This window comes from Chiloscyllium plagiosum, unplaced genomic scaffold (genome assembly GCF_037043375.1).
Source record: "Chiloscyllium plagiosum isolate Xiang-an unplaced genomic scaffold, Cpla_swu_hap1 HiC_scaffold_1, whole genome shotgun sequence".
Lineage (NCBI taxonomy): Eukaryota > Metazoa > Chordata > Chondrichthyes > Orectolobiformes > Hemiscylliidae > Chiloscyllium > Chiloscyllium plagiosum.
This window is the reverse complement of record NW_028270139.1, coordinates 45,417,358-45,443,666: the sequence shown is the minus strand read 5'-3', so window position 1 is coordinate 45,443,666 and position 26,309 is coordinate 45,417,358. Positions and strand designations below refer to the sequence as shown.

Below are 26,309 nucleotides of genomic sequence, written 5' to 3'. Positions count from 1 at the left end.
AGGGAGACGGGGGGGAGGGAGGGGGAGGGAGACGGTGGGGAGGGAGGGGGAGGGAGACGGTGGGGAGGGAGACGGTGGGGAGGGAGACGGGGGTGAGGAAGGGGGAGGGAGACGGGGGGGAGGGAGACGGGGGGGAGGGAGGGGGAGCGAGACGGGGGGGAGGGAGGGGGAGGGAGACGGTGGGAGGGAGTGGGGGGGGAGGGAGACGGAGGGACGGGGGGAGGGAGACGGAGGGACGGGGGGAGGGAGTTGTAGGAACGGGGGGAGGGAGGGTGGAGGGAGGGATGGGGGGAGGGAGGGGGGAGGGAGGGACGGGGGGAGGGAGGGACGGGGGGAGGGAGGGACGGGGGGAGGGAGGGGGGAGGGAGGGACGGGGGGAGGGAGGGGGGAGGGACGGGGGGGGAGGGACGGGGGGGGAGGGACGGGGGGAGGGACGGGGGGGAGGGACGGGGGGGAGGGACGGGGGGGAGGGACGGGGGGGGAGGGACGGGGGAGGGGGGACGGGGGGAGGGGGGACGGGAGGGGGGACGGGAGGGGGGACGGGAGGGGGGACGGGAGGGGAGGGGGGAGGGACGGGAGGGGAGGGGGGGGAGAGGGGGGAGAGGGGGGGAAAGGGGGGGGAGAGGGGGGGAAAGGGGGGGAGGGGAGGTGGGGAGGGAAGGTGAGGGTAAGGGGGAGGGAGGAGGTGAGGGTAAGGGGGAGGGGGAGGTGAGGGTAAGGGGGAGGGGGGGAGGTGAGGGTAAGGGGGAGGGGGGAGGTGAGGGTAAGGGGGAGGGGGGAGGTGAGGGGAAGGGGGAGGGGGGAGGTGAGGGGAAGGGGGAGGTGAGGGGAAGGGGGAGGGGTGGAGGGGGGGGAGGGGTGGAGGGGAAGGGGGGAGGGGAGGTGGGAGGGAGACGGGGGGAGGGAGGGGGAGGGAGACGGGGGAGGGAGGGGGAGGGAGACGGGGGAGGGAGGGGGAGGGAGACGGGGGGAGGGAGGGAGGGGGAGGGAGACGGGGGAGGAAGGGGGAGGGAGACGGGGGGGAGGGAGGGGGAGGGAGGGACGGGGGAGGGAGGGGGAGGGACGGGGGGGAGGGACGGGGGGGAGGGACGGGAGGGGGGACGGGAGGGGGGACGGGAGGGGGGACGGGAGGGGGGACGGGGGTGGGACAGGGGGTGGGACAGGGGGTGGGACGGGAGGGGAGGGGGGAGGGACGGGAGGGGAGGGGGGGGGAGAGGGGGGAGAGGGGGGGAAAGGGGGGGAGAGGGGGGGGAAGGGGGGGAGGGGAGGTGGGGAGGGGGGGAGGGAGGGAGACGGGGGGGAGGGAGGGAGACGGGGGTGAGGGAGGGGGGAGGGAGGGAGACGGGGGGGAGGGAGGGAGACGGGGGGGAGGGAGGGAGACGGGGGGGAGGGAGGGGGAGGGAGGGAGACGGGGGGGAGGGAGGGGGAGGAGGGAGACGGGGGGGAGGGAGACGGGGGGGAGGGAGGGGGAGGGAGGGAGACGGGGGGGAGGGAGGGGGAGGGAGGGAGACGGGGGGGAGGGAGGGGGAGGGAGGGAGACGGGGGGTAGGGAGGGAGACGGGGGGTAGGGAGGGAGACGGGGGGTAGGGAAGGAGACGGGGGGGAGGGAAGGAGACGGGGGGGAGGGAAGGAGAGGGAGGGGGAGGGAGGGAGACGGGGGGAAGGGAGACGGTGGGGGAGGGAGACGGGTGGGAGGGAGACGGGGGGGAGGGAGACGGGGGGGGAGGGAGACGGGGGGTAGGGAGGGGGACGGGGGGGGAGGGAGACGGGGGGAGGGAGGGGGAGGGAGACGGGGGGGAGGGAGGGAGACGGGGGTGAGGGAGGGGGAGGGAGGGAGACGGGGTGAGGGAGGGGGAGGGAGGGAGACGGGGAGGGAGGGAGACGGGGGGGAGGGAGGGAGACGGGGGGGAGGGAGGGGGAGGGAGGGAGACGGGGGGGGGAGGGAGGGGGAGGGAGGGAGACGGGGGGGGAGGGAGGGGGAGGGAGGGAGACGGGGGGGTAGGGAAGGAGACGGGGGGGAGGGAAGGAGACGGGGGGGAGGGAAGGAGACGGGGGGGAGGGAAGGAGACGGGGGGGAGGGAAGGAGACAGGGGGGAGGGAAGGAGAGGGAGGGGGAGGGAGGGAGACGGGGGGAAGGGAGACGGGGGGGGAGGGAGACGGGGGGAAGGGAGACGGGTGGGAGGGAGACGGGGGGGAGGGAGACGGGGGGGGAGGGAGGGGGAGGGAGACGGGGGGTAGGGAGGAGGACGGGGGGGGAGGGAGGGGGAGGGAGACGGGGGGGGAGGGAGGGGGAGGGAGACGGGGGGGAGGGAGGGGGAGGGAGACGGTGGGGAGGGAGGGGGAGGAGACGGTGGGGAGGGAGGGGGAGGGAGACGGTGGGGAGGGAGGGGAGGGAGACGGTGGGGAGGGAGGGTGAGTGAGACGGGGGGGGAGGGAAGGGGAGTGAGACGGGGGGAGGGAGGGGGAGGGAGACGGAGGGGGAGGGGGGGAGGGAGGGGGAGGGAGATCGGGGGGGGAGGGAGACGGGGGGGAGGGAGACGGGGGGGAGGGAGACGGGGGGGAGGGAGACGGGGGGGGAGGGAGACGGGGGGGGAGGGAGACGGGGGGGGAGGGAGACGGGGGGGGAGGGAGACGGGGGGGGAGGGAGACGGGGGGGGAGGGAGGGGGAGGGAGACGGTGGGGAGGGAGACGGGGGGGAGGGAGGGGGAGGGAGACGGGGGGGGAGGGAGACGGGGGGGGGGAGGAGAGAGGGAGGGGGGAGGGAGAGGGAGGGGGGAGGGAGACGGGGGGGAGGGGGAGGGAGACGGGGGGAGGGGGAGGGAGACGGGGGGGGAGGGGGAGGGAGACGGGGGGGGAGGGGGAGGGAGACGGGGGGGAGGGAGGGGGAGGGAGACGGGGGGGAGGGAGACGGGGGAGGGAGACGGGGGTGAGGAAGGGGGAGGGAGACGGGGGGGAGGGAGGGGGAGGGAGACGGGGGGGGAGGGAGGGGGAGGGAGTGGGGGGGAGGGAGACGGAGGGAGTGGGGGGGAGGGAGACGGAGGGAGTGGGGGGGAGGGAGACGGAGGGACGGGGGGAGGGAGACGGAGGGACGGGGGGGAGGGAGACGGAGGGACGGGGGGAGGGAGACGGAGGGACGGGGGGAGGGAGACGGAGGGACGGGGGGAGGGAGTTGGAGGGACGGGGGGAGGGAGGGGGGAGGGAGGGGGGAGGGAGGGACGGGGGAGGGAGGGGGAGGGACGGGGGGGAGGGACGAGGGGGAGGGACGGGGGGAGGGACGACGGGAGGGGGGACGGGGGGTGGGACGGGAGGGGAGGGGGGAGGGACGACGGGAGGGGGGACGGGGGCTGGGACGGGAGGGGAGGGGGGAGGGACGGGAGGGGGGGGAGAGGGGGAAGAGGGGGGGAAAGGGGGGGGAGAGGGGGGGAAAGGGGGGGAGAGGGGGGGAAAGGGGGGGAGAGGGGGGGGAAAGGGGGGGAGAGGGGGGGGAAAGGGGGGGAGAGGGGGGGGAGGGAGGGGGGGAGGGGGGAGGGGGGGGAGGGGGGGGAGAGGGGAGGGGGAGGGGGGGAGAGGGGAGGGGGAGGGGGGAGAGGGGAGGGGGAAAGGGGGAGGGGAGGGGGAAAGGGGGGAGGGGGAGGGGGAAAGGGGGGAGGGGGAGGGGGAAAGGGGGAAAGGGGGGGAGGGGGAAAGGGGGGAGGGGGGAGGGGGAAGGGGGGGAGGGGGAAGGGGGGGAGGGGGGAGGGGGAAAGGGGGGAGGGGGAAAGGGGGGAGGGGGGAGGGGGTGGAAGGGCAGGAGGCGGAGGAAGGGGAGGAGGCGGAGGGGGGGAGGGGAGGAGGCGGAGGGGGGGAGGGGAGGAGGCGGAGGGGGGGAGGGGAGGAGGCGGAGGGGGGGAGGGGAGGAGGGGGGGGAGGAAGGGGGGAGGGGGGGGAAGGGAGGGAGGGGGGGGAAGGGGAGGGAGGGGGGGGAAGGGAGGGAGGGAGGGGAAGGGGGGAGGGAGGGGAAGGGGGGGAAGGGGGGAGGGAGGGGAAGGGGGGGGGAGGGGGTGGGAAGGGGGGGGGTAAGGGGGGGCGGAGCGGGGGGGAGGGGTGGGGCGGAGGGGGGGAGGGGGGGGGAGTGGGGGGGATGGGGAGGAGAGGGGAGAGGGGGAGGGAGGGGGGTGAGGGGAGAGGGGGGTGAGGGGGAGGAGGGGGGAGGGGGGGAGGAGGGGGGTGAGGGGGAGGAGGGGGAGGGGGGAGGAGGGGGGAGGGGGGGAGGAGGGGGGGAGGGGGGAGGGGGGAGGGGGGGAGGGGGGGAGGAGGGGGGAGGGGGGAGGAGGGGGGAGGGGGGGAGGAGGGAGGAGGGGGGAGGAGGGAGGAGGGGGAGAGGGAGGGGGAGAGGGGGGGAGGGGGGAGGAGGGGGGAGGAGGGGGGAGGGAGGGGGAGAGGGGGGAGGGGGAAAGGGGGGGAGGGGGAGGGGGGGAGGGGGAAAGGGGGGGAGGGGGAAAGGGGGGGAGGGGGAGGGGGGAAAGGGGGGAGGGGGAAGGGGGGGAGGGGGAGGGGGGGAGGGGGAGGGGGAAAGGGGGAGGGGGAAAGGGGGAGGGGGAAAGGGGGGAGGGGGAAAGGGGGGAGGGGGAAAGGGGGGAGGGGGAAAGGGGGAGGGAGGAGGGGGTGGAAGGGGAGGAGGGGGTGGAAGGGGAGGAGGCGGAGGGGGGGAGGGGAGGAGGCGGAGGGGGGGAGGGGAGGAGGCGGAGGGGGAGGCGGGGGGAGGCGGAGGGGGGGAGGGGAAGCGGGGGGGAGGGGGTGGGGCGGAGCGGGTGGGGAGGGGGTGGGGCGGAGCGGGGAGGGGGTGGGGCGGAGCGGGGGGAGGGGGTGGGGCGGAGCGGGGGGAGGGGGTGGGGCGAGCGGGGGGGAGGGGGTGGGGCGGGGAGGGGGTGGGGCGGAGGGGGGGTGGGGGGGAGTGGGGGGGATGGGGAGTGGGGGGGATGGGGGGAGAGGCGGAGGGAGGGGGGAGGGGGGTGAGGGGGAGAGGGGGGTGAGGGGTCTTTCTCGGGACGCTCCTTGGCGTCACTCTGTTACCGAGCGCGCTCTCCCCATCCCCTCATACGGCTCCTGTCCCCATGCTCCTCCCACCCTCCCCGATTGTTTACTCGCGGGGGACACCGGCGCACTCCGCCATCATCCTCTCGCCTCCGGGCATGCGCCGTGCCCCGCTGAGGCTCCGGACGTGACGCCTCCCGGCGTCCCATCATGCCCCGCGGGATTGGAGGGGGTGGGGCTGGCGGCGGTGGCGGAGCGCGCGGCCGCGGTTGCTGAGTGACGTCGCTCGGGATGGCGGCTCTGGCGCCGGGAGACCCGAAGCTCGTTTCCATGATTGTCAACCACCTGAAGAGCCAGGGCCTCTTCGACCAGTTCCGCCGCGACTGCCTGGCCGACGTCGACACCAAGGTCAGGCGCTGCACGGAGCGGGGCTTTTTTTTTTAATTCCGCGGCCTGGAGTCCTCGAGCTCGCTGCTCCCGGTGGCTCCGGCCTGGAGCCCACCGCCACACACACACACCCCCCTCTCTCTGGCCTGGCCCGGCCCCGCTCAGCTCCGGGCGGGGGGGGCAGACCCGCAGCTGCAGCATCCAGAGCCGCTCCTGCCTCTGTGTGAGCAGCCCTGGGTCGCCTGCTCTGCGCCTCCAGCACCACTCAAGCCCCCATGGGATGGTTCACACCGGAGTTTAGCGGGGCTGTGGCAAGGCACAGCAGGTCAGGCAGCGTCCGAGGAGCAGCATGCTTCCTGGCCTGCTTGCGCTTTTCCAGCAACACTCTAATCAAGACTCCGATCTCCAGCATCTGCCGTCCTCACTTTCGCCTGGGCTGTGGAAATGTCGGTCACTGTAGGTGTTGGAGGGACCGGAGCCAGCCTGGATAGATGCTCTGGGCATCCAGGTCGACTGCCATGTAACTGAATGGTGGGGCTGAATGGGATAACTCTATCCCTGACGATGCCCCATGCCACTCCCACAGAGTTGAGAGGGCATGATTGGCGACCAGTGTTTAGAAAAGGAGGGGGTGGTGGTTGGTGGGACAGGTAACGTCCAGAAGTCATCACCGAGAATTTTGGCCCCACAGTGTACAGTGTAATGAAGGTCGAGGTAAACAAGATGTCGATAGTAGGAAACTGTCATCAGAAGCCTCCTAGAGAAATACGTGTTTAGGTGTTACTTGTAGGCTTGTTGTTGACGACTGCGTCAGCTCTCTCAGGGAGCATCGCACCCAAGCTGCCCTGTATCCCTGCATGTTGTTCCTTTTCAATTGCTGTATAGTTCTTGATTGGATGCGTCAGTTGAGATAGTGCACAGCAGCCTGTGCCAGTTGTTGCTTGAAAGGGTTTCTCATCATCACTTTTGCTTTTTTGAATGAGTTTAAGTCTGTGCCCCCTCATTTATGATTCTTTTGTAGGTGGGAACATTTTCTCACTGCTTACTCTGCTCACACACTTCATGATTTTGAAGACTTAAGGAATAGAACTCCTACAGTATAGAAGCAGACCATTTGGCCCATTTGAGACCAAATGTCCAAGTGCATCCCATCCTGACCCACCCCCTAACCTGTCACTGCTCACTGAATTTCCCCTGGCTAATCTTCTAGCCTGCATATCCCAGGATACTACAGACAATTTAGCATGGCCAATCCACCTGAACTGCCCATCTTTGGACTGAGGGAAGAAACCAGAGCACCCAGAGGAAACCCATGCAAACATAGGGAGGATGTGCAACTCTATATACTTGCTCAAGGGTAGAATTGTACCCAAGCCCCTGATACTGTGAGGCAGCAGTGCTAATCACTGAGCTATCGAGCTGTCAAATCAAGTCTCCTCTGTTTTCTCTTCAAGGAAAACTCCTTCAATCTGTCTTCGTGTCTAAAATTATTCTTATAAACCTCTTCCATACTCTTTCCAATGTATTCATGCCCTTTCTAAAGCAGAGCACGCATAGCTAGACGCAATACTGCAAATGAGGCAGAGCAAGTAATTTATTTAAGCTTCATAACATAACCTGCTTGCTTTTGTACACTATGTCCAGCAATAAAGCTCGGGATATTGTGTGCTTTATCTTGACTTATCCTACTGCCTTCAATGGCACATGCTCATATATACCCACTGTGTGTATGAACAAGAGCAAATGTCGCTGACCCTATTTAAAACCACACTCTTTTATGCCATAACCTTAGGGCTACCATATTCTAGTGATGAGGTAAGTTCTGTGGTCTTCTATTGGGGTGCAACTGTCGCAATTGTTGCCATAAACTGAGGACACACTTTTGAGGACTGTTTAAAGATTATAGACTTTCAATGGTTTTAACTGACTTTTTTGGGTTTTCTGCACCAAGTTTGAACTGCCCACAACCTCCTCTCCAGCAATGCTTGTTTCTCCCCACTTCCAGTTAAAGCAGCCCCCACCCCAACACTCCTCACATTTTTTGGGAAAGTACTCACTCTTATCCATATCCTTGACTTAGAGATTGCTCGTGTTCTAATACTGTTCACACTCTATCACTGCACCCCTGGCACTGCTCACTCTTCTCCTGCACCCTCTGATTGCTCACTCACTTATTGCTGGCCCTGCCCACATGCCGAGTATTGCCCCATCCGCATGTCCAGCACTCTTTTCCCCCCAGCTTTGTGACCGGGACTTGGCTTAAATCTCCCAAACCTGCTACTTGTCAGAGCTCATCCACCTACCCACCAGAAGTTATATAATGCTTGAATTGACCACTGCAATGGTAGGGTTTGAACATCTACCTCCTAAGCATTAGCCTAAGCCTTTAGTTTTACAACCCTTTGACATTACTGCAATGTCACCTTCTCCCCTTTAAATTAAAACTGATATGGACCCAAATCCTCCCGTCTCTGGCTCTTTAAAGATGTGCTGTTATTTGAAAGATGCATTTGCATAGGCCCTGCTGCACAGGTGCACCATAATTGCCCAGGAACTTTAAATTTCTGATTTGCTGACTTTCACTTTCTGGAACCTCCACCTTTGTCTTTGATTGTGGACCAAAAAGGCAGGCGTTACTTCAGGATTACTGCACAGACAATACCTGCCATACGCTTGTAATTGAATGTAACTCTGTTGTGCCAACACCTCGCATCATCCACCATCCACCAATCCACCTTATCCACTGACTTAGCACTCACTTGCTGGAAGTTTTCAACCTTGTAAAAGTACCTAAATACAGCAGCTACTGTTGTGAAGAGGAGACTTGTCTTCCCTCCTATCTCTTCCTGTGTCTGCTGATGTTCTCCAGGGATAGATACTGCCATGTTGATGCTTAAATTGGGATTGGAAGATACAGCTGGGATATTGAATGTTGGTGAATGTCACTGCAGGGAGCAGTCAGCCCTAAGGTGTTCATTGGGAACAGGACTGACAGTGAGTGAGTGCTGAGATTCTCCTGCCTTGTGATGGGCTTTTATCCTGGAGCTATCGATGTGAAGTGGCTGAGGAATGGAGTGGTGGCCCTCAGCGTTGAATGCAATGACATGCTCCCCAACTGCGTTGAGACTTATCAGGTGATGGAGACAGTCAAACTAAGTACAGATGATAGGGAGGGATACTTCTGTCACATTTAGCATATCAGTTTCATGCAGGAGCTCGAAGTACCCTGAAAACGAATGTCACTTGGAGGCATTAAATTGGGAATGACAATCAGAGCAGCAGCCATTTCACTTACTCCTCTTGGGATCTTCATTGGAATTGGTTTCTGGAGGAAGAGACAGAGTAATCAGCCTAACAGAAACGAGCAGGTTCAGTCAGAGAGCACAGAGGCTAACAGAGATGATCAAAGATTATCAGAGACCAGAAGAGAGAAATGGAGATCAGCGGAGAACATCAGATATGATTAGCGTATTGGTCAGCATTCTTTTCCCATATTCTTCTGAACCCATGACTGGCATTGATGCCAACATGGGAGTGTTTGGTGTAATAGTTCCAGCTTCTCTGTGATCTTCACGTTGAGGCTGGCCCCCCTCCTTGTTCAGAACTGAGTCCAGTTTCATTTGCTAACTTTAAAGATTAATAGTAGTAGTGGAATTGTCCATTAAAAGGAATAGAATAAATAAGGCGCACAGAGCCTGTCTCTCATTCAAAGAAAAATAGTCACAGAAATCTTTATGTACAGCATCGATGTTTTCAAGACCTTGGTCTGTATTTGTGTGCCAAGAATAAATTGAAAAATTAGCATGTTGAGTTGAGGATAACTATAAATTATAGGATCTGAGCATGAGGTATTACTTTGAGAATGAGTTGTTAGCCTTGATAAATAGTTTACTGCTGCAATCTATCCTAACTAAGTTTAATCCATTATATGTAACCAAATCTATGCTAAGGTGGAAATGGGTGCAATTGCCACTAGATGGAGTCTGTATGCAAGTAAAAAATACTTTGTTCTTGGTTTGATTTGGCTCCTTGAACTGCTGCAGTGCTTCGAATGGAGGGGAATGTGCAGTGCTGTTAGATAAAGAGTTCCAGCATTTTAACCCATTGGGAGTGAAGGAACAGAGATATGGTTCCAAGTCTGGATGATGAGCAAGATGATGGAGGAGAATTTGCACATGGTAGTGTTCCCGTGCATCTACTGTAACTATCCTTCCAGGTAGTAGAGGCTGCAAGTTTGAAAGGTGTTCTCTAAGGAGCCTTGATGAAATGTTGCAGTGCATCTTTTTAGATGATATACACAGTTAACACTTTATCAATTGTGGAGGGAGTGAATGATTGTGGATAGGATACCAATCATGTGGATTGCCTCATTCTTAATGATATCAAACTTTTTGAGTGTTTTTGGAGTTGCACCCACCCATGGAAGTGGGAAGTATTCCAGCTCGGCGAATAGAACCACAGCAACGAGCACCCGAGCTACAAACCTTCTCACAAACTGTGGGAAGTATTCCACCACACTCCTGACTTGTGCCATAATGGTGCTGGCAGGCACGGGGAGATGGGAGGTGAAATCCTCACTGAAGAATTCTGAATTTTGAACTGCTCTTGTAGTCAATGACCTTGTATGATTGTTCCAGTTCAGTTTCTGATCAGTGGTAACCTCAGAAGATTAATAGTGAGGATTCAGCAATAGTAATGCCATTGAATGTCAAGGAGTCTTGATTGGATAGTCCATGTTGAAGATGGAAATTGCTTGATACTATTTGCTATTTAGCAACCCAGTTGTGAACAGTGTCCAGATTTTGTTGCATTTAGATACAAATCGCTACAGTATTCGAAGAATCACAAATGGATCTGAACATTGTGCAATCTTAAGTGAGTAACCCACTTCTGACCTCATGATGAAGGGGAGGTCATTGAGGAAGCACTTGAAGGTGGTTAAATCTAGGATGCAAAGATGTCCTGAGTCTGGAATGATTTATATCCAAAAACAACAACCATCTTAATGTAGAAACTAAGAGCAGAAGTAAGCCACTCTGCCCTCAGAGCCTGCTCTGCCATTAATATGATCATGGCTGATTTTGTATCTCAGTGTCATATTCCTGCTGTTTCTACATACTCCTGCATGCCTTTACTACCAAAAAATTATCAATTTTTTTTCTTGAATATATTATGATCCAGCCTCCACAGCTTCCTGTAATAGTGAATTCCATAGTTGAATCACTCTGAGTGAAGGAATGTTTTTTCATTGCAGTCCTAATTGGCCTATCCCCATATCCCAAGACTAGCCTCTGGTTCTAGATTCTACAATCAATTAAAGCATCCTTCCTGCATCTAGTCTATCAAGCCCTATCAGAATTGTATACATTTCAATCAGATTCCCCCACTCAGTCTTCTAAACTCTAGTGAGTGCAGGCTCAGTCAGTAGACAGTTCTGCCATTCCTGATATCAGCTTAGTGAATCTTTGCACTCTCTCCACGGCAAATACATCCTTTCTTATGAAGGGAGACCAAAATTGCGCGCACAACTCCAAATGCAATCTAACAAGGCCCTATATAACTGCAATGAGACATCCCTATGTCTGAACTCGCATTCTCCTGCAATGAAGGATAACATATCATTTTCCCACCTAACTGTTTAATTGACTGGGTACAAGGACAAACAGATTCCTTTACAGAGGAACCTCAATTATCCGGCTTTCAATTAATCGAATTTTGGATTATCCGAACAAGGTAGCAAGGTCCAGATGCCTGGCTAACTATGTTATCTGTCATTCGATTAACCAAATGAAATACTCCAAGTCCTTCGGATAATCAAGGTTCCTCTGTGTATAGCCACGCTTCCCAATATATCACCATTTCAGCAATATTTTACATCCTCCTCACAATTCTCCATCATACCTAGTTTTTTTATTGTCAGCAAACATTAAAATATTACATTTGGTTCTGACATCATTTATTTATAAAGTCAGGTTCAAGTACTGATCCCTGAGGTATACCACTAGTCACCATCTACTTGGAAGACAATCCATTTATTTTCACGCACAAAAACAGAAATTGCTGGAAAACTTCAGATCTGGCAGCATCTGTGGAAAGAAATCAGAGTTAATGTTTCTGGTCCAGTGACCATTCATCAGAACTGATGTTTATTCTCATTCTGTTTCTGGTATGTCAACCAATTCTCACTCTGTGCCAGTTTTTTGTAAACTCCACTTCTATGTGCTTTCATTTTGCCCACTAACCTCTTATGTGAGACCATATCTAAAGCTGTCTTGAAATCTAAATATAACATCCACTGTTTCTTCCTTATCTATTCAATCAGTCACATCCTCAAAATATAGCTAAGCATGATTTCCTTTCATAAACCTTTACTGACTTTTTCACATTCCATTGACACTTTCCAAGTGTTCCATTATCACATTTTGTAATAGATTGTAGAATTTTCTCCATTTCTGATTTTAGGCTACTTGGTTGACAGTTCTTTGTTTTCTCTCTCCCTCTTTTTTAAAAGTAGGGGTTACATATTCTGCCAATTGTAGAAACTGCTTCAGAGTACAATGAAATGTAGAAAATGAAAACAGGAAATTGTCAGTGTTTAATGTCATTAATTTCTGCAGCTAACTTCTCACTAGACCCTTTATTTCTCAACATTTCTGGGAAATTATTTGTGTTCTCTTTTGTGAAGACAGAACCCAAGGTATGTGTTCAGTTCTTCTGACATTCCTTTATTCTCCATTATAATTTATCAATTTCTGCATTTGTCTTCACTAATCTATCTTTCTTCACATATTTACTGAAGTTTTTACAGCTTTTATGTTCGCACAAGTGTACTCTCATACTCTATTCCTTCCCCATGATCAATCTTTTTGTCCGGCTTTGCTGAATTCTGAATTAGTCCTTAAATTGGCCTTTTTATGTGTCTTCTCTTTGGATCTCAAAGTGCCCCTCATTTCTTTTGTAAGCCATGGTTGTGTCCTTTCCTGTTTTAACTTTGCACCAGATAAGGATGAATAATTGCATGCATTCCTTAAATATTAACCATTGCCAACCCTTACTAAGGTTCCACAACAGTTCAATGGCTACACATGTCTCATATCTTTGTAGTTCCCTTTACTTAGATTCAGGACTCTAGTTTTAATTTTAACTTCTTCATTCTCTACCTTAGTGCATAATTTGATTATCTTCTGGTTGCTCTTGCCCAGTGGATTCCACACAATAAGATTATTAAATAATACTTTATTGCGCAATACCTAGTCGAGGGTGCCCTGCTTTCTTCTTCTTTCCTTGACATATTGTACAAAACACCATCATGTGTACAAAGGACATGCTCCTCCGCAGTACTATGTTAATTTGGTTTGTTCAGTCTATGTGTAGAATAAAATATCCATGATTACAATTGTACCCTTATTTCATGGGTCTCTAATCTCCTTTTTAATGCCTTCCCTTACATCTATTTGTGGCCTATTGACAACACTCACCAACATTTTCTGCCCTTGAAGTTTCTTCTGTTCACCCATACAAATTCTACATCATGATTTTCTGAGCAAACTCATCCTTGGTTAACAATTCTATACCACCTACTTTCCCTATTTTCTGCCCATCCTAAATATTGAATATCTTTGGATGTTCAGTTCCCATCCTTGGATACCCTTCAGCTATGTCTGTATAATTGCAACCTTGTCAAACCATATATATCTGCACTGTTGATTCATCTACTTTTTTGTGAAAGTTCCTCACATTGAAACACAATGCTTTCAGGCTTGTCTTTTGAATCTCGTTAGTCATCTTAGCTTTGTTTTGCACTATGATCTCAATTGTTACCCACCTATTTTGTCTCCCTTACACTTTTGCTGCTTGCTTTTCTCTCTTTTGTTTCTATCTTGTCCGCAGTTCTACGTATTCCTACTCAGTTCCCATCTCATCCCCCAATAGGACTAGCAAACAGCCTCAGAGGGCATTTGTCCCATAGCAACCATCCTGTTTGTAATGGAACAAAAACAAATTGTTGGAGAAATTCATCAGGTTTGGCAGTATCTATGGAGAAAAAGCAGAGTCAACATTTTGTGACAAGTGACCCTTCTGCAGTTTTCTAACAATTTCTGTTTTTCTTTCAGATTGCCAGCATCCTCCATTCTTTGTATTTTGTTTATGGCTTGTACTGGTCCCATCTTTCCGGATCTGGGTCCCAATGCCCCATGAATCTGAATTCCTCTCCATGCACCATGTCTTCAATCCCTGATTCATCTGAAATGTTAATTCTGCATTTACTAGCACATACACTACTACCTTTGAGGTCCTACTTTTTAAATTTATTTTAAATCTTTTTTTAAACTTATTTTTGTTTGCACAGCCACTGGCTATTTACCATCCCGGTTGTAAATTTGCACGCTGAGCTGGAAAATTTGTTTTCAGACATTGCATCACTATGCTAGTTAACATCCTCAGTAGCCTCCAGTGAAGCGCTGGTATTCTGTCCCGCTTTCTGTTTGTGTCTTGGTCTATTAAGGTGGGTGATATCATTTCCAGTTCTTTTTCTCAGAGGTTGGTAAATGGAGTCCAAACTGATGTTTTATTGATGGAGTTCTGGTTTGAATTCCAGGTGTCTGAGAATTCCCGTGTGTGTCTTTGTTTAGCCTGTCCTCAGATGGATATGTTGTCCCAGTCAAAGTAGTGTCCCTCTTTGTCTGTATGTAAGGATACTAGTGATAGTGGGTCATGTCTTTGGGTGGCTAGTTGGTGTTTGTGCTTCCTGGTTTTTCTGCCCGTCTGTCCGATGTAATGTTTGTTACAGTTCTTGCAGGGTATTTTGTAAATGACGTTCATTTTGCTGGTTGTTGGTACTGGGCCTTTTAGGTTCATCAGTAGCTGTTTCAGTGTGTTGGTAGGTTTATGGGCTACCATGATGCCAAGGAGTCGGAATAAGTCTGGAAGTCATTTCCAAGATGTCTTTGTATGGTAGGGTGGCTAGGGTTTCTGGGCATGTTGTGTCTACTTGTTTGGGTTTGTTGTTTAAGAATTGGCGGAATGTGTTTATCGCATACCTGTTGTTCTTGAATTCGCTGTGTAAGTATTTTCTTCTGCTTTCAGTTCGTGCAGCCTGTTGTGGCCCGTTTAAATAATGTCATGATGCAACTCAGTTTATGGGTGTTGGGATGATTGCTTCTGTAGTTAAATATCTGGTTTGTGTGTGTCGCTTTCCTGTCGACGCTGGACTGCAGTTCTCCATTAACTGTTTGTTCCACTGTGGCACCTAGGAAGCGGAGTCTGTCGTTGTTCTCCTTCTCTCTTCTGTGAAATTTACTCCAGTAAGGATGTAGGTTTCCTCTGATTTGTTCCATTAGGTGATAACAAAGGTGTCATCCACGTAGTGGACCCGAAGTTTGGGTTGGATTGTGGGGATGGCTGTTCATAAGAGTCTCTGCATTATTCACCATCCCATTAATAATCCCAGAGCTTCCCTGAGACATCCTTGATCTTGGCACCAGGAGGCAGTATACCATCCTGAAGACTCTTCAGAAACAGCAGAAACAACTATCTATTCCCCTTATTAATGAATCCCCTATCACTGTAGTCCTGCCAGTCTTCTTTCTCCCCTCTGTTATGGCAAAGCCACCCAAGGTGGCATGGCCGTGTCTCCTGTTGGTATCCCCTCCCACGGTATCAGTATATCACAAATGCAGCTAGGTTTCCATGATGTCCCTTTAGATTATGTTTGTTTGCTCAGTCCCTTGAAAGAATACTAGCAACTAGGGACCTATTTCAATCCAAACATTCCCACTACCAACCAAAGTGCTGACCTTATTTTGCTTAAACATTGTGCTAAGTATACTTCCAGTATACAGAGAGTTTTTCCCGAATTCCCATTGACTACAGTTTTGTTAGGGGTCATCTACCCTCTCAGGAACCTTCCCTTCCTCTCTTCGAGTTCAGCTCTTTTGCCTGATATTGGGGGCCTCTGAAGAAGGCTGAATTGGGTCATCAAGTTAGCACTTTTGGTAGAGGATGCTCACCCTTGGCTCTTAGACTGATGTATTGGACTCCTCGCCACTGAGAATGAGGATATCTGTGAGATCTCCTTCACCTTGCTTTGATTAATTGTCCATTACCATTCATGAATAGATGTGGCTATCCTGCAGTACTTGTATCAAATCTATTGGTTGTAGAATTGCTTAATTCTCATTTCAACACTGCTTGGCATGCAAGTTGTCCTGTGTTGTGCCCTCACCAGGTTGACACTTTATGTATGTCTGCTGCTATTCTTGACATGCTATCCTGCACTTTTCCTTGAAATTGATCATAGTTGACCTGGTAGTAGTGGTACTGTGAAGGGTATGTCAGTCCATGACTGATTGAATACAGTTCTGTTGATGCCCAGGTTTACATGCTAGTTCTGTCTGAGATCTATGCCATTCAGTATGTTAGTGTGACGTGATGAGTAGATTCCATGTCATGATGGTACGTCATGTCCACAAGGACTTTGTGGTTGTCATTCTCATCAATAGTACATTGACAATGGATCTGCACAGGTAGATCATGAAGGACAAGATTAAGAACATTTTTCCTCTTGTTGGTTCCCTCACCTGCTGCAAATCCATTTCAACAGTTTAGTTCTATAGGTCTCATTCAGCTCCATCAGCAGTAGCACTACAAAACCAGGTCTTATTGATAGAAATTGAAGTCAGCTGCCGAGAGAAATTCTGTTCCCTTGTCTGTCTTGCTGTTTCTTTCAAGTAGTGTTCAATGTGGAGGAATACTGATTCAACTGCTGAAATGGTGCCCTTGTCAATGCTGGGTTGTTCTTTCATTCCTCTTATCTATATGTGAATTTTATAATAGTTTGGGAGCTGTTAAAAATAACATTGTTGTTGATCTGGATTCGCACATAGACCAGATCAATTGAGGATGACAGTGTTTCTTTCATTTACTGAACCAGGTGGGTTTTTACAGCAGTTGAAAAATGTAGTGCTGGAAAAACCCAGCAGGCCAGGCAACATCCGAGGAGCAGGAGAATCGACGTTTCAGGCATAAGCCCTTCTTGTTATGCCCAAAATGTGTTTTTCCAGCACCACATTTTTCAACTCTGGTGTCCAGCATCTGCAGTCCTCACTTTCTCCGGGTTTTTACAGCAGTTGAATGTTTCCATGGAAAAAATTAGACATGCGTTTAATTCCAGACTTAATAATTTAAATCAAATTTCCCCATCTGCTGTGGTGGAATTTTAACCTATGACCTCAGAGCATTAACCAGTCTTTTTGAGTTACTTGACAAATGGCAATACCAGTAGTCACTGCCTTCGCACCCATGAGTACATAGGATGGGAAATGGCCAAAAGCTTCATTAAAGAGGAGAAGAAATAATGGTGGAATTGTTCAGGTAGTGAATTTCAGATCTTAGGCCTCAGCAGCTGGAACTGTGGCCCCAATAATGAATGTTTGAAATTGGGATTGTGCAAGAGACCAGAGTTAGAATGTAACATTCTGATTTGTAGAATTGTTGGTGGTTAAAAGATATAAGGAGGGATTAAAAACTTGGAGCGATTTAGAAACAACGGTGAGAATTTTGAAACAGATATTGCTTAGCTAAGAACCCATGTAAGCTAGTGAGGCAGAAATGATGAGTGGTAGTTAGGATATCTGTACCAGAAGCAATGTTGTGAGAACAGGTTATTGGAATCACTGCTCACGATTCTCTGCAAATGCATATGAGTTGCAACATCTTTTAAATGGTTGATTGCACAGGTAATGGCTAGAATTAGCCTTTCCTGGTGAGTTTAGTTCACATCTGGCACACAAGTACATACAATACATTCAGATTGTTACACAGGCAACAAAATACTTCTGTGAATTGGTGCACCTCAGAAAACAGCTTTTGTATAATGACATTTAACTGCACATCATGTCTTCCAAAGTTACTGTACCGTTGATACATGAACAGTAGTTAGACTTATTGTCTTGACAGGAAAATCTGGCTGAATATTTCTACATCTGAAAGTAACACATTAAAACAAGACATATCATGCCTAAGAGGCTTGTACCAATCTCACATAATAATAGTACCATAACCCCATGCTGCATTGCTGTTTTGAGTACTAAATCTTCACCAGCATTGTGCACTGAGAATTCCTTTGTGTTGAATATTTTTGGAGTGATAGTGCACACAGTTGATATTTTGGCAATAATCTTGATCCAAATATGTGCAAAGTGGAGTTGTTTTAGTGGTGGTGTCACTTTTCCTGTTTGTGTCAAATATGAAGGTTTAGTTATTTTTATGTAGCTAAGTCATTCTCTGCTTAAAATTCAGAGAAATTAGCAATCCATAGATTTTTGTGCAGATGGGCTAGCATAGGGAAAATATTAAAGGAAATAGTATTCTTGTTTTCTTGCTCTTCAGATAAAAGTTTTAATCACTATTCCTTGCAAAATTATCAAGTAAATAACTTCAAACATTTTATAATATTAATGGCATACAAGTTACAGCAAACTTTCTGAATATGGCACCAATGGGACCAGGAGTGTACCATTTGATCAAATATTCCAGTTGATCAAGAGATCCACATAATCAATGTAAAAATGCACACTAAGTAATAGAAACACAATGCAGGGTGTACACACATCACTGCAATACTTTATTTACAGCATAAATCATTTAAATAATAATGCAACTTTCCCTTAAATAAAAGTTGCTGACAGCGAGCCTTCTCACGAGCACCCTCAACTGACTATTCAGACATTGCGGATATCGCAATAATACAGTAAACTTGCTTTATTTGAAGTGTAGAACTTTTGCCAATTTATAGAGAGTGCTGGTTAAAAGTAAGTTTGCTGTACTGTACATATAATTACATAAAATAGTAATGAGTCTATTGGTGCATTTTTGAAAACCCAAGGATGTAACATTGCCTGATTTTTGCATTACCTCTTGAAAGATATTTGTCAGGTTAGTTTATCATGATTTAAGTTTTTGATATGACTGTTGTTTGCTGAGTCTGATTGCCCTTTCAGTACTATTATCATCTATATCACAAAATAGTTTTTTCGTGTGTAGTTTCCAGAATTGTTCTATCTCTATTTCACATATGGGGACAGTATTTGCTATTTGCCAGTCCTAAGTGCATATGAAGTGGAAGTGGAGTGGGCCATTTCACCTGATGAGCCTGCTATACCTTCACTAAATTCATGGCTTCAGTTCTACTTTCCTGTCTAGTCCTGATAATTTTTGTAAATCAAAAAGTAATCTAACTCAGTTTTTAGTATATTCAGTGGCCCAGCCTCAACTGCTTGCTGTGTGGAGAGTTTCAAAGATTAATGACTTGTAAGAGAAGAAATTTTTCTTCCATCCTGTCCTGAATGAGATACTTTATTTTGAAACCTATTTTCCCCTAATTCTAGATTACAAAGGGAAACATTTAGCATTTATCCTTTCAAACCCCTTAATCTCTTGTGTTTCAGTAAGATAACCTTTAATTTTTCTAAATTTCACTGAGTATAGGCCTAACCTATTCAACCTTTCCTATTCCCTCTCCATGTTAGTGTATCGTCCCTCTAACATTGAATTGTTTATTTTGTGGAGTAACGTCTTAAGTTTTTGCTATGTTAAATGTGTTTTGGATGTTGTTTACTGCATCTAATCTTTATCTGTTAATCTATTTTAAATCTTCAAAGAATTCTAACTAGTTTGTCAAACTCAACTTCCATTTCATGAAAATACGTTGGGTCTGCTTGATTTGTATTATGATTTTCTAAATACTGCATAATCCTACATCCCTAATGATTCCAACATTTCCTAATGTCAAATATCAGTAAAGCTGACTTTTCAATTCTGTCTCCCTCCTTGAATAATGATGCTGCACTTGCTGTTTCCCAGTCCACTGGCACCTCCAGAAACATGGGAATTTAGAAGATTATAACCAGTGTATCTCTGCAGTCACTTCTTTTAAGGTTCTTGGAAGCAGGCCATCAGGCCTGGGATGCAGTGGGGTGGGGTTGGGCCTTGTCAGCCTTTAGTTGATTTGGTTTCTTAGTGCATTTCTTATAATAGTCTTTTTTTTGTTTTTGGCCTGAATGTCAGTTGATCAAGGGTAAGAGAGTTTAATCCTTTCGTGGAAACTAATTTTGTTTCTGGAGAGCAATTAACTGATATTTACAATTCAGTTTCTAAAGTTTTCGATCTTAAGCAGGCTTTTAATAACTGGCTGAACAGTTTCTTTACTTAGTTAAAGAAATGGTTGAAAATTCTTTCTCTAACTGGGTGAGATGGAATTTTTATGCTGGCAGCATACAAAACTAGTGGTAGAGCCCTTACCTATGGGTTGGAAGGCCAGGTTCAAGTCCCACATCAGAACGTTGTGGCCTCAATTGTGTCATAACACATCCAAATGGTTTGATTATTAAGACTTCTTTTGAAAAATCCTAAATTGGTTGTCAGCATAACTCTTCAAACACTCAGAATTAACCCACAACTGTTGTCTAGTTGCAGAATCGGATCAATCGGCAGACACTGTGATACAAGTTTTGTAATCACGGGTCAGTTGTGCATGGTCATATCTTGTTGAGAACAACTGAAGAGCGATGCTGTTGATATGATCCACCTTTGGGACTGACCCATCACTGAAACTGAGATACAGCATTATTGCTTTGTGTTGCACTGGATTTAGGTTCTTCATGGCAGTACCTCGACCAATCAGAGCCCATTTGCCAAATGGTGTACTCTCTTTTATAATATAAATGTTGGTTTTCCGCAGTACTTTTGTGAATTGTCTTGATTGAGTGCAAAACAAATACCTTTGATAAGATGTATTTTTTCAGCTGTACTCAGTTATATAATTCAAGGAAATGATTAAGTAGATAATTAGAATGCATTAGGGATAGCCGGACAGGTGATGTGTCACAGTTGCAACCTATGTGAGCTCCTAGACGACGGTTTGATCAAGGGTGGTAACTGTTTCATGTTGAAACAGTTTCAGCTCAGAGTTTAAGTTGGAGGCTGAACTATGAACTCAGTAACTTGTCATGGTAGGAGAATGTTATCGGAGTTAATTGAACCAAGAAACAGTCACATGTCCTAGAATCGAACCTTCTGATTTGGTAAACTTTCAGAGATACCCCAGTACTGTGAGTGAGGCCGATAACAGGACCAGAGTGTGGTTTCCAATTGATGGGATACTGGCAGGACTCTGAAAGTAGGATATGTGTTATTTGTACATAGTTCACCTGAACAATACTGGGGCTGTTGTTTTGACAAGCCACGTAACCAGAGAAGTAAAGGCAAATCTGTGGTTGCTAATGGGTTCTATTCTGAACTTTATCTCAAGTCGATTTCTACATGAGATGGAATACAGTGTAGGGCAATGTAAAGTGGCTGATAATGTGTTGCTGGAAAAGCGCAGCAGGCCAGGCAGCATCCAAGGAGCAAAACAATCAACGTTTCGGGCATGAGCCCTTCTTCAGGAATGTAAAGTGGCTGTTCATTATCTTCGTATGTCAGGTCTTTAAAGTTGCACACTTGGATGGGTTCACATTCATAAGTCCAAGTGTTTGTAAGTCAGGGGCCCTTGTATAGAGGATTTGAAATTAAACAATGAGGCCAAATGATCAGATTTTGTGGTATATTAAAGAGCGTAGATGAAACAAAAAGGAAAGGATTTAACGTGAAAAGTGACAACTGGAAGATAGAAAGCATAAATCTAAAAGTAAATCATCGATAAAGCAAGAGATTGCTGAAAGCATAAAGGGTTAGCACTAAATACTCTCTATCTGAACGCACCAAGCATTCGAAACAAAACATGCACTGGGAGCATAAATAGGAATATGTATGATTTGGTAGCAAGAACAGACACTTGACTGCAGGATGGCATGGATGACCTTGAAGGTTGAATATTGAAGAAGACAGGAACTTAGGAAAAGCAGGAGTGGCTGATGATAGTATCAGCCAAATATTCAGGATGTCCTAGTTCAGGAAACAAGGAAGTGAAAACAGTTTGGGTAGAAATGAGAAATGATAAAGGCAAGGAGTCACTTGCGTGACCACATGGCCCTATCAGTAATCACACATTAGAGTGGAGCATAAAGGAAGAAATAAGGGAGATTAACAGAAAGAAGGGTGATAAGCATGAGATCTATCTTAGATCTACATGTATAGAACAACCTTAAGTTATCCGAACATTGATTATCTGAATTTTGGATTATCCAAACAAGATCTTAAGGTCCCATAAATACTTCCTTTGTTTACGATCAGATCAGTTATCCGAATAATCAGTTATCCAAACAAAATACATCCGGCTATCTCGTTTGGATAATCGAGGTTGATCTGTAGTCATAATCTTCATTTCTGGAAAAGTCAGATAAGCCAGGATGCCTAAATGAGTTTAGCGAATGTTTTTGTAATAGTTTTCTTTGGAGCACTATATTCTGGAGTTAACCTGAATAATCTACGCTAAACTTGGTTATTGTGCAACAGGAGAGGATTAATTAATGATCTGAAAGTGAGGATGCCCCTCTGTGGCCTAATGTGATGGAATTTTATTTTCAGTTTGAGGGAAATTTGAGAGGGTGCGAGGCTGTCTTTTTAAAGACGTAATAAAGGAAATTATGTGGGCGCAAAAGTAGACCAGGCTATACTGAATGTGAAATTATGTTAAAGATAGATAAGTAGAAATGTATTGCCAGACTGTTAAGGAGTTGTCGCCAAATAGACAAAGGTGTATTTCCAAGAAAACGAGAAATTTCAGGGAATGGGGTCACTGTGTAAAAATAAGGGACACTTATTTAAAACTGAGTTGAGGCAAAATTTTTACTCTCGAGGGTCATGACTCATTTGAAATCTTTTCCTGAAAAAGTAATGAAATCAACCTGAATATTTTGAAAACAGAAGTGTATAGCTAATTAGTCAGCAAGAGGTGAATGGTTAGAAGATGGGCAGGATTTGAGGTTATAATCAGATCAAGACCAAACAAGGTAAACACAGGAAGAATCCTCTTGATGATTAGGGAGACCAGAACCAGGGGTTCTGAGAACAGAAGGGAGAGCATTTAGGACTGAGATGAGGAATTTCATCACTCAGAATGGCGAGCCTGTGGAATTCTCTGTTTGAAGCCAAAGCATTGAATGTTTTCAGGAAGGAGTTGGATACAGTTCTTGGGACTAAAGGAATCAAAGGTTACGAGTAGAAACTAGGACCAGGGTTCTGTGTTGGATAATCATTCGCGATCATACTGAATGGCTTGAAAGGCCAAATGGCTTACTTTTGCTCCTATTTTTAATGACAGTATGTTTCCATTCTTCCTGAGATGCTTTTATATACCTTGTATTGTGAAAACCCGTACAAAAGATTTGTTCATGTCTGCCTTGTTTCCCATTATTAGTTCTTGCGTTTCATCCTCTAAAGAGCCTATATTTACTTAACAGTTCTCTTCCTTCCTATATATTTGTAGAAGCTCTTTTGTGTGTACTTTTGCTCATATTCTCATTTTGATTTCCCTTTTTTACGTTATTCTTTACAACTTTTAAATTTTCCAAACTTCTGTCTTATTCTTTATAGTTATAGCCCCCTTTTCTGTGAGACTGTTAATTGGGTGCACCTACTGCACTGCCCCTGCTGTTCCTTAATGTGTTGTCTGTCATTATTGCTTGCCAAACCTGCCCTTTTTGTAACCACGTTTCTGCAATTCTTTCTATGTCATGGTCCTCTTTACAAATCACTTCATTTATCATTTTTTTTGTGGCTACTATGCACATTGCTGTATCAATGGTATAAGTTTTAAAAATAATTTTCAGCTTTTAATTTTTATGTTCTTTTACACTTCATAATGTTATCTGATTTCTGGCCATTTGTTATTTTTATTCCTTCCTTTAGTCTGTCCTTGAGTATCCCTTTATGATTTTTTTTGTCAGTTTCTGTTGTTTTAGGCAATCATTATATTTCTCTCTCTTTTCTGTGCTTTCCACCCCGTCTCCCTCCTCCTATGACTATAACTTCAACTTATTTGATCTATTTCAACATTGTCTTGCATTGTTTTAAAGTCTGTTCTATTGTTGCTCTCTAAAGCAAACTGAAAGGCATGTATGCAATGTAGTAAGTTGTCTTTCTTTGTTTTTAGCCTGCATATCAGAATTTACGGCAGCGAGTGGATAACTTTGTGTCCAACCATCTTGCAAGCCACACGTGGAGCCCTCATCTGAACAAGAATCAGCTAAGGAACAGTCTTAGACAGATGGTCCTACAGTAGGTGTCAGAATACAGAAAATATTATTTTATTACACGTTTTAAAAATGATTCTATAGGATTAGGATTTACTTGAAGTTCTGTTAACATGCCCTTGGATTTTCTTGTGGAAAGTTTGCACTTAGGAACATGTTGATAAGTTGTTGAAATGCTTCAAGAAAAATTCAGAAGAGAAAATCAACATGAAAGGTGATATACATGACAGGCACAAGCTAGGCTTACTTGAATGTTATAGCACAGAATAGTTAATGTTAAAAGTACCATCTTTCAGATGAGATGTTAAATTGAAGGTTATATGCATCACCAAATAATAGACCACATGTACTACTGAAAATAAGCGTTTTCATGTTGCTCCGACCAATACGTTTCCCTCTTCTACGCTACTTGTGGCTTTAGTTTGTTGGACTTTATGTAGTCATTGGTTTGTTTTGAAGCATCTTTGGCACATTCTCTGAAATATATTACAATGGCACGTTAGTGAATGTTTTTGCTTTTGAAATGTTAGTTGATGTAAAATGTGTAGCTTTTAAGGTGAGAGATGAAACAAGATGAGGAAAGTTTACAGATACACTTAAAACAGTAGTAATTATACAGCTGGAAGTTCTACCACTGCAAATGGAAGAGGGTACAGTGAAAGCATAATGTCAAAGTAGATTTTAGTTAGCAAGTATTTTGAATTTGGTACATCAAAGCACAGGACTAATGGAGGTTTGAGGATGGACTGTTTGGTGAATGAAAATTAATGCAAAATACAATTTATATGGAGGAGATTTAAGTGAGTTAGGTTTTGACTGAAGATCTTCAAAGGCAAATGTAGTCAACCTGATGTTTTTGTCATCACTAACTTACTTTTTTGAACATGATTTTAAAAGGGAATCCATTAGTTATCTTAAATTAGCATCAAACTTTTAAAAAACTTAATGGCCTTTTCCCAATCCCCTTTCATTTAAATTCTTCTACCAACTTCCTTTGGCTTTACTTACTGTCTCTGCATTTGTGGTCTAAATCTTCCAGAAGACCATCTTTTACCATTTACCATTTAATCTGCTTTACCATTCACATCCCCAGCCCTTTTTTTTGATGGTACAATTTGCCCATGGCAACACGTCCTCCTGTAGGAAAGGTTTCTGCTGTTCTCATTGAAACAGAGTTTACGATCGTGTTTTTGTAACCGATGTTATGGAACAGACTGAACCACCTCAAAATATATTAAGATAGCCTAGACCCCAACTTTTTCTTATTTTTAAAGGCAGGTGTAAGGCGTTGTTTGTGATGCAACTCAGTTGGTCAAGCTACCAAGCTTGAAGCAAAACACACCCTATTCTTACACTAAGTTAAAATACAAACAAAAGAAAGAAGAATTGGAATAACTTAACTCTGTTGGAAAACTTTACAGAATAATAGATTATTTAACTACTAAACAGCAACTGTTCTGATGTAGTAACATTCAGTAAAATAGATTGTTCTACAGGCAATTCAAACAGCATAAAGAGAACCGAAGCTTTTAGCTGTAACAGTTAGAAGAATAACAGCTTCAAAGCCCCTGCAATTACTAAAAGTTCAACTAAAATCCTAGTTCTCTGGGCACATGACCTCACCCCTTCATGCTGTTTCTGTTGTTCCAACTTTCAAAAAAAAGAGTCCAAGGCCTCTCAAGCTGTTTACTTTATTAACTTGGAACAGATCACTCAGTAACTCTGTCTCAACCTCTCTTCATTAAATAAGCAGGACACCATACATCTCTTAAAGCCATAGTATTGTCACACTGAGTTGATTTATCCCCTTTTAATCTCTGCAGTATTTGACATGTTGACCATTCTATCTGCTCCAAAATGTTTTGTTTTTCTCCAGTTCTTCAGGTTTGCCCATGCAGTTTTTATCTAACAATCTCGAGGTAACCAGTGAATTTCAAGCAATGGCTGCTTTTCATTTCTTGAAGTAGTTTGGTTAATCTCTCATCAAGAGTTGGAATGTGGAATGAGCTAGACTGCTCTTTTTCAGATTGATCCAACATGATGGGCAGAATAAACTGTTCTGTAAATTTTCAATACTTCTACCTATACTCAGCTTTCTCTCAACACCCTTCAACGTTTTTAGAGTTATCACTGTCAGATTAATTACTTCAGATGCCGCAAAGATTTTTTTTGAACATTGGAAACAGTGAACTCATTTTCCATGGCCTTTACTCCCTTCCCCTCCCTTCCATGTGTTTCTCAACAATTTTGGCAATTGTTCAGTCTTGTATTCTATCCATCATATAGTTTGTTTATTTCCATCTCTGCCCTAATTCCTACCGTAACTGTTATTGCTGAAATCCTTACAGTGCATCCATACTCTGCCCCACTCATGCAGCTCCTTACTCTCCACAAATTCTAGTGTATGCAAAAATAAGCTGCATGTAATCTGTCAAAGTTCTACTTGTGTATCATCAGTTTCAATGATGTACAGTGACTCTCTGTCAGCAATGCATGTAGTTTCAACTCAAAAGCAGGCATCTGGATGGGTATATGAATACAAAGAGTTCTGGGGGGTATATGGGCCAAGTGCTGGCAAATGAGACTAGATTAATTTAGAATGTTTGATCGGCATCTGTTTCCATGCTGTATGTCTCTATGTCTGTCTGCTGTGGATGATGATGAATGTCAATAAACGTTACTGAATAATTTTGTTTCTGTGTCTGCAGGTGTGTG

At 47.6% G+C, this 26,309-nt stretch overlaps 1 protein-coding gene across 2 annotated transcripts in view; it reads left to right on the top strand.

The window, feature by feature from the left end:
• Nucleotides 1-5,269: 5,269 nt before the first annotated feature.
• Nucleotides 5,270-26,309, top strand: part of bod1l1 (biorientation of chromosomes in cell division 1 like 1) — a 67,312-nt gene continuing 46,272 nt past the window's right edge. For both annotated transcript variants that reach the window (XM_087986573.1, XM_087986581.1), the window contains exons 1-2: nt 5,270-5,421; nt 23,495-23,619. In XM_087986573.1, the coding sequence (XP_087842699.1) occupies nt 5,305-5,421; nt 23,495-23,619 (242 nt within the window). In that variant the 5' untranslated portion in view covers nt 5,270-5,304. The remainder of the gene's footprint in view (nt 5,422-23,494; nt 23,620-26,309) is intronic.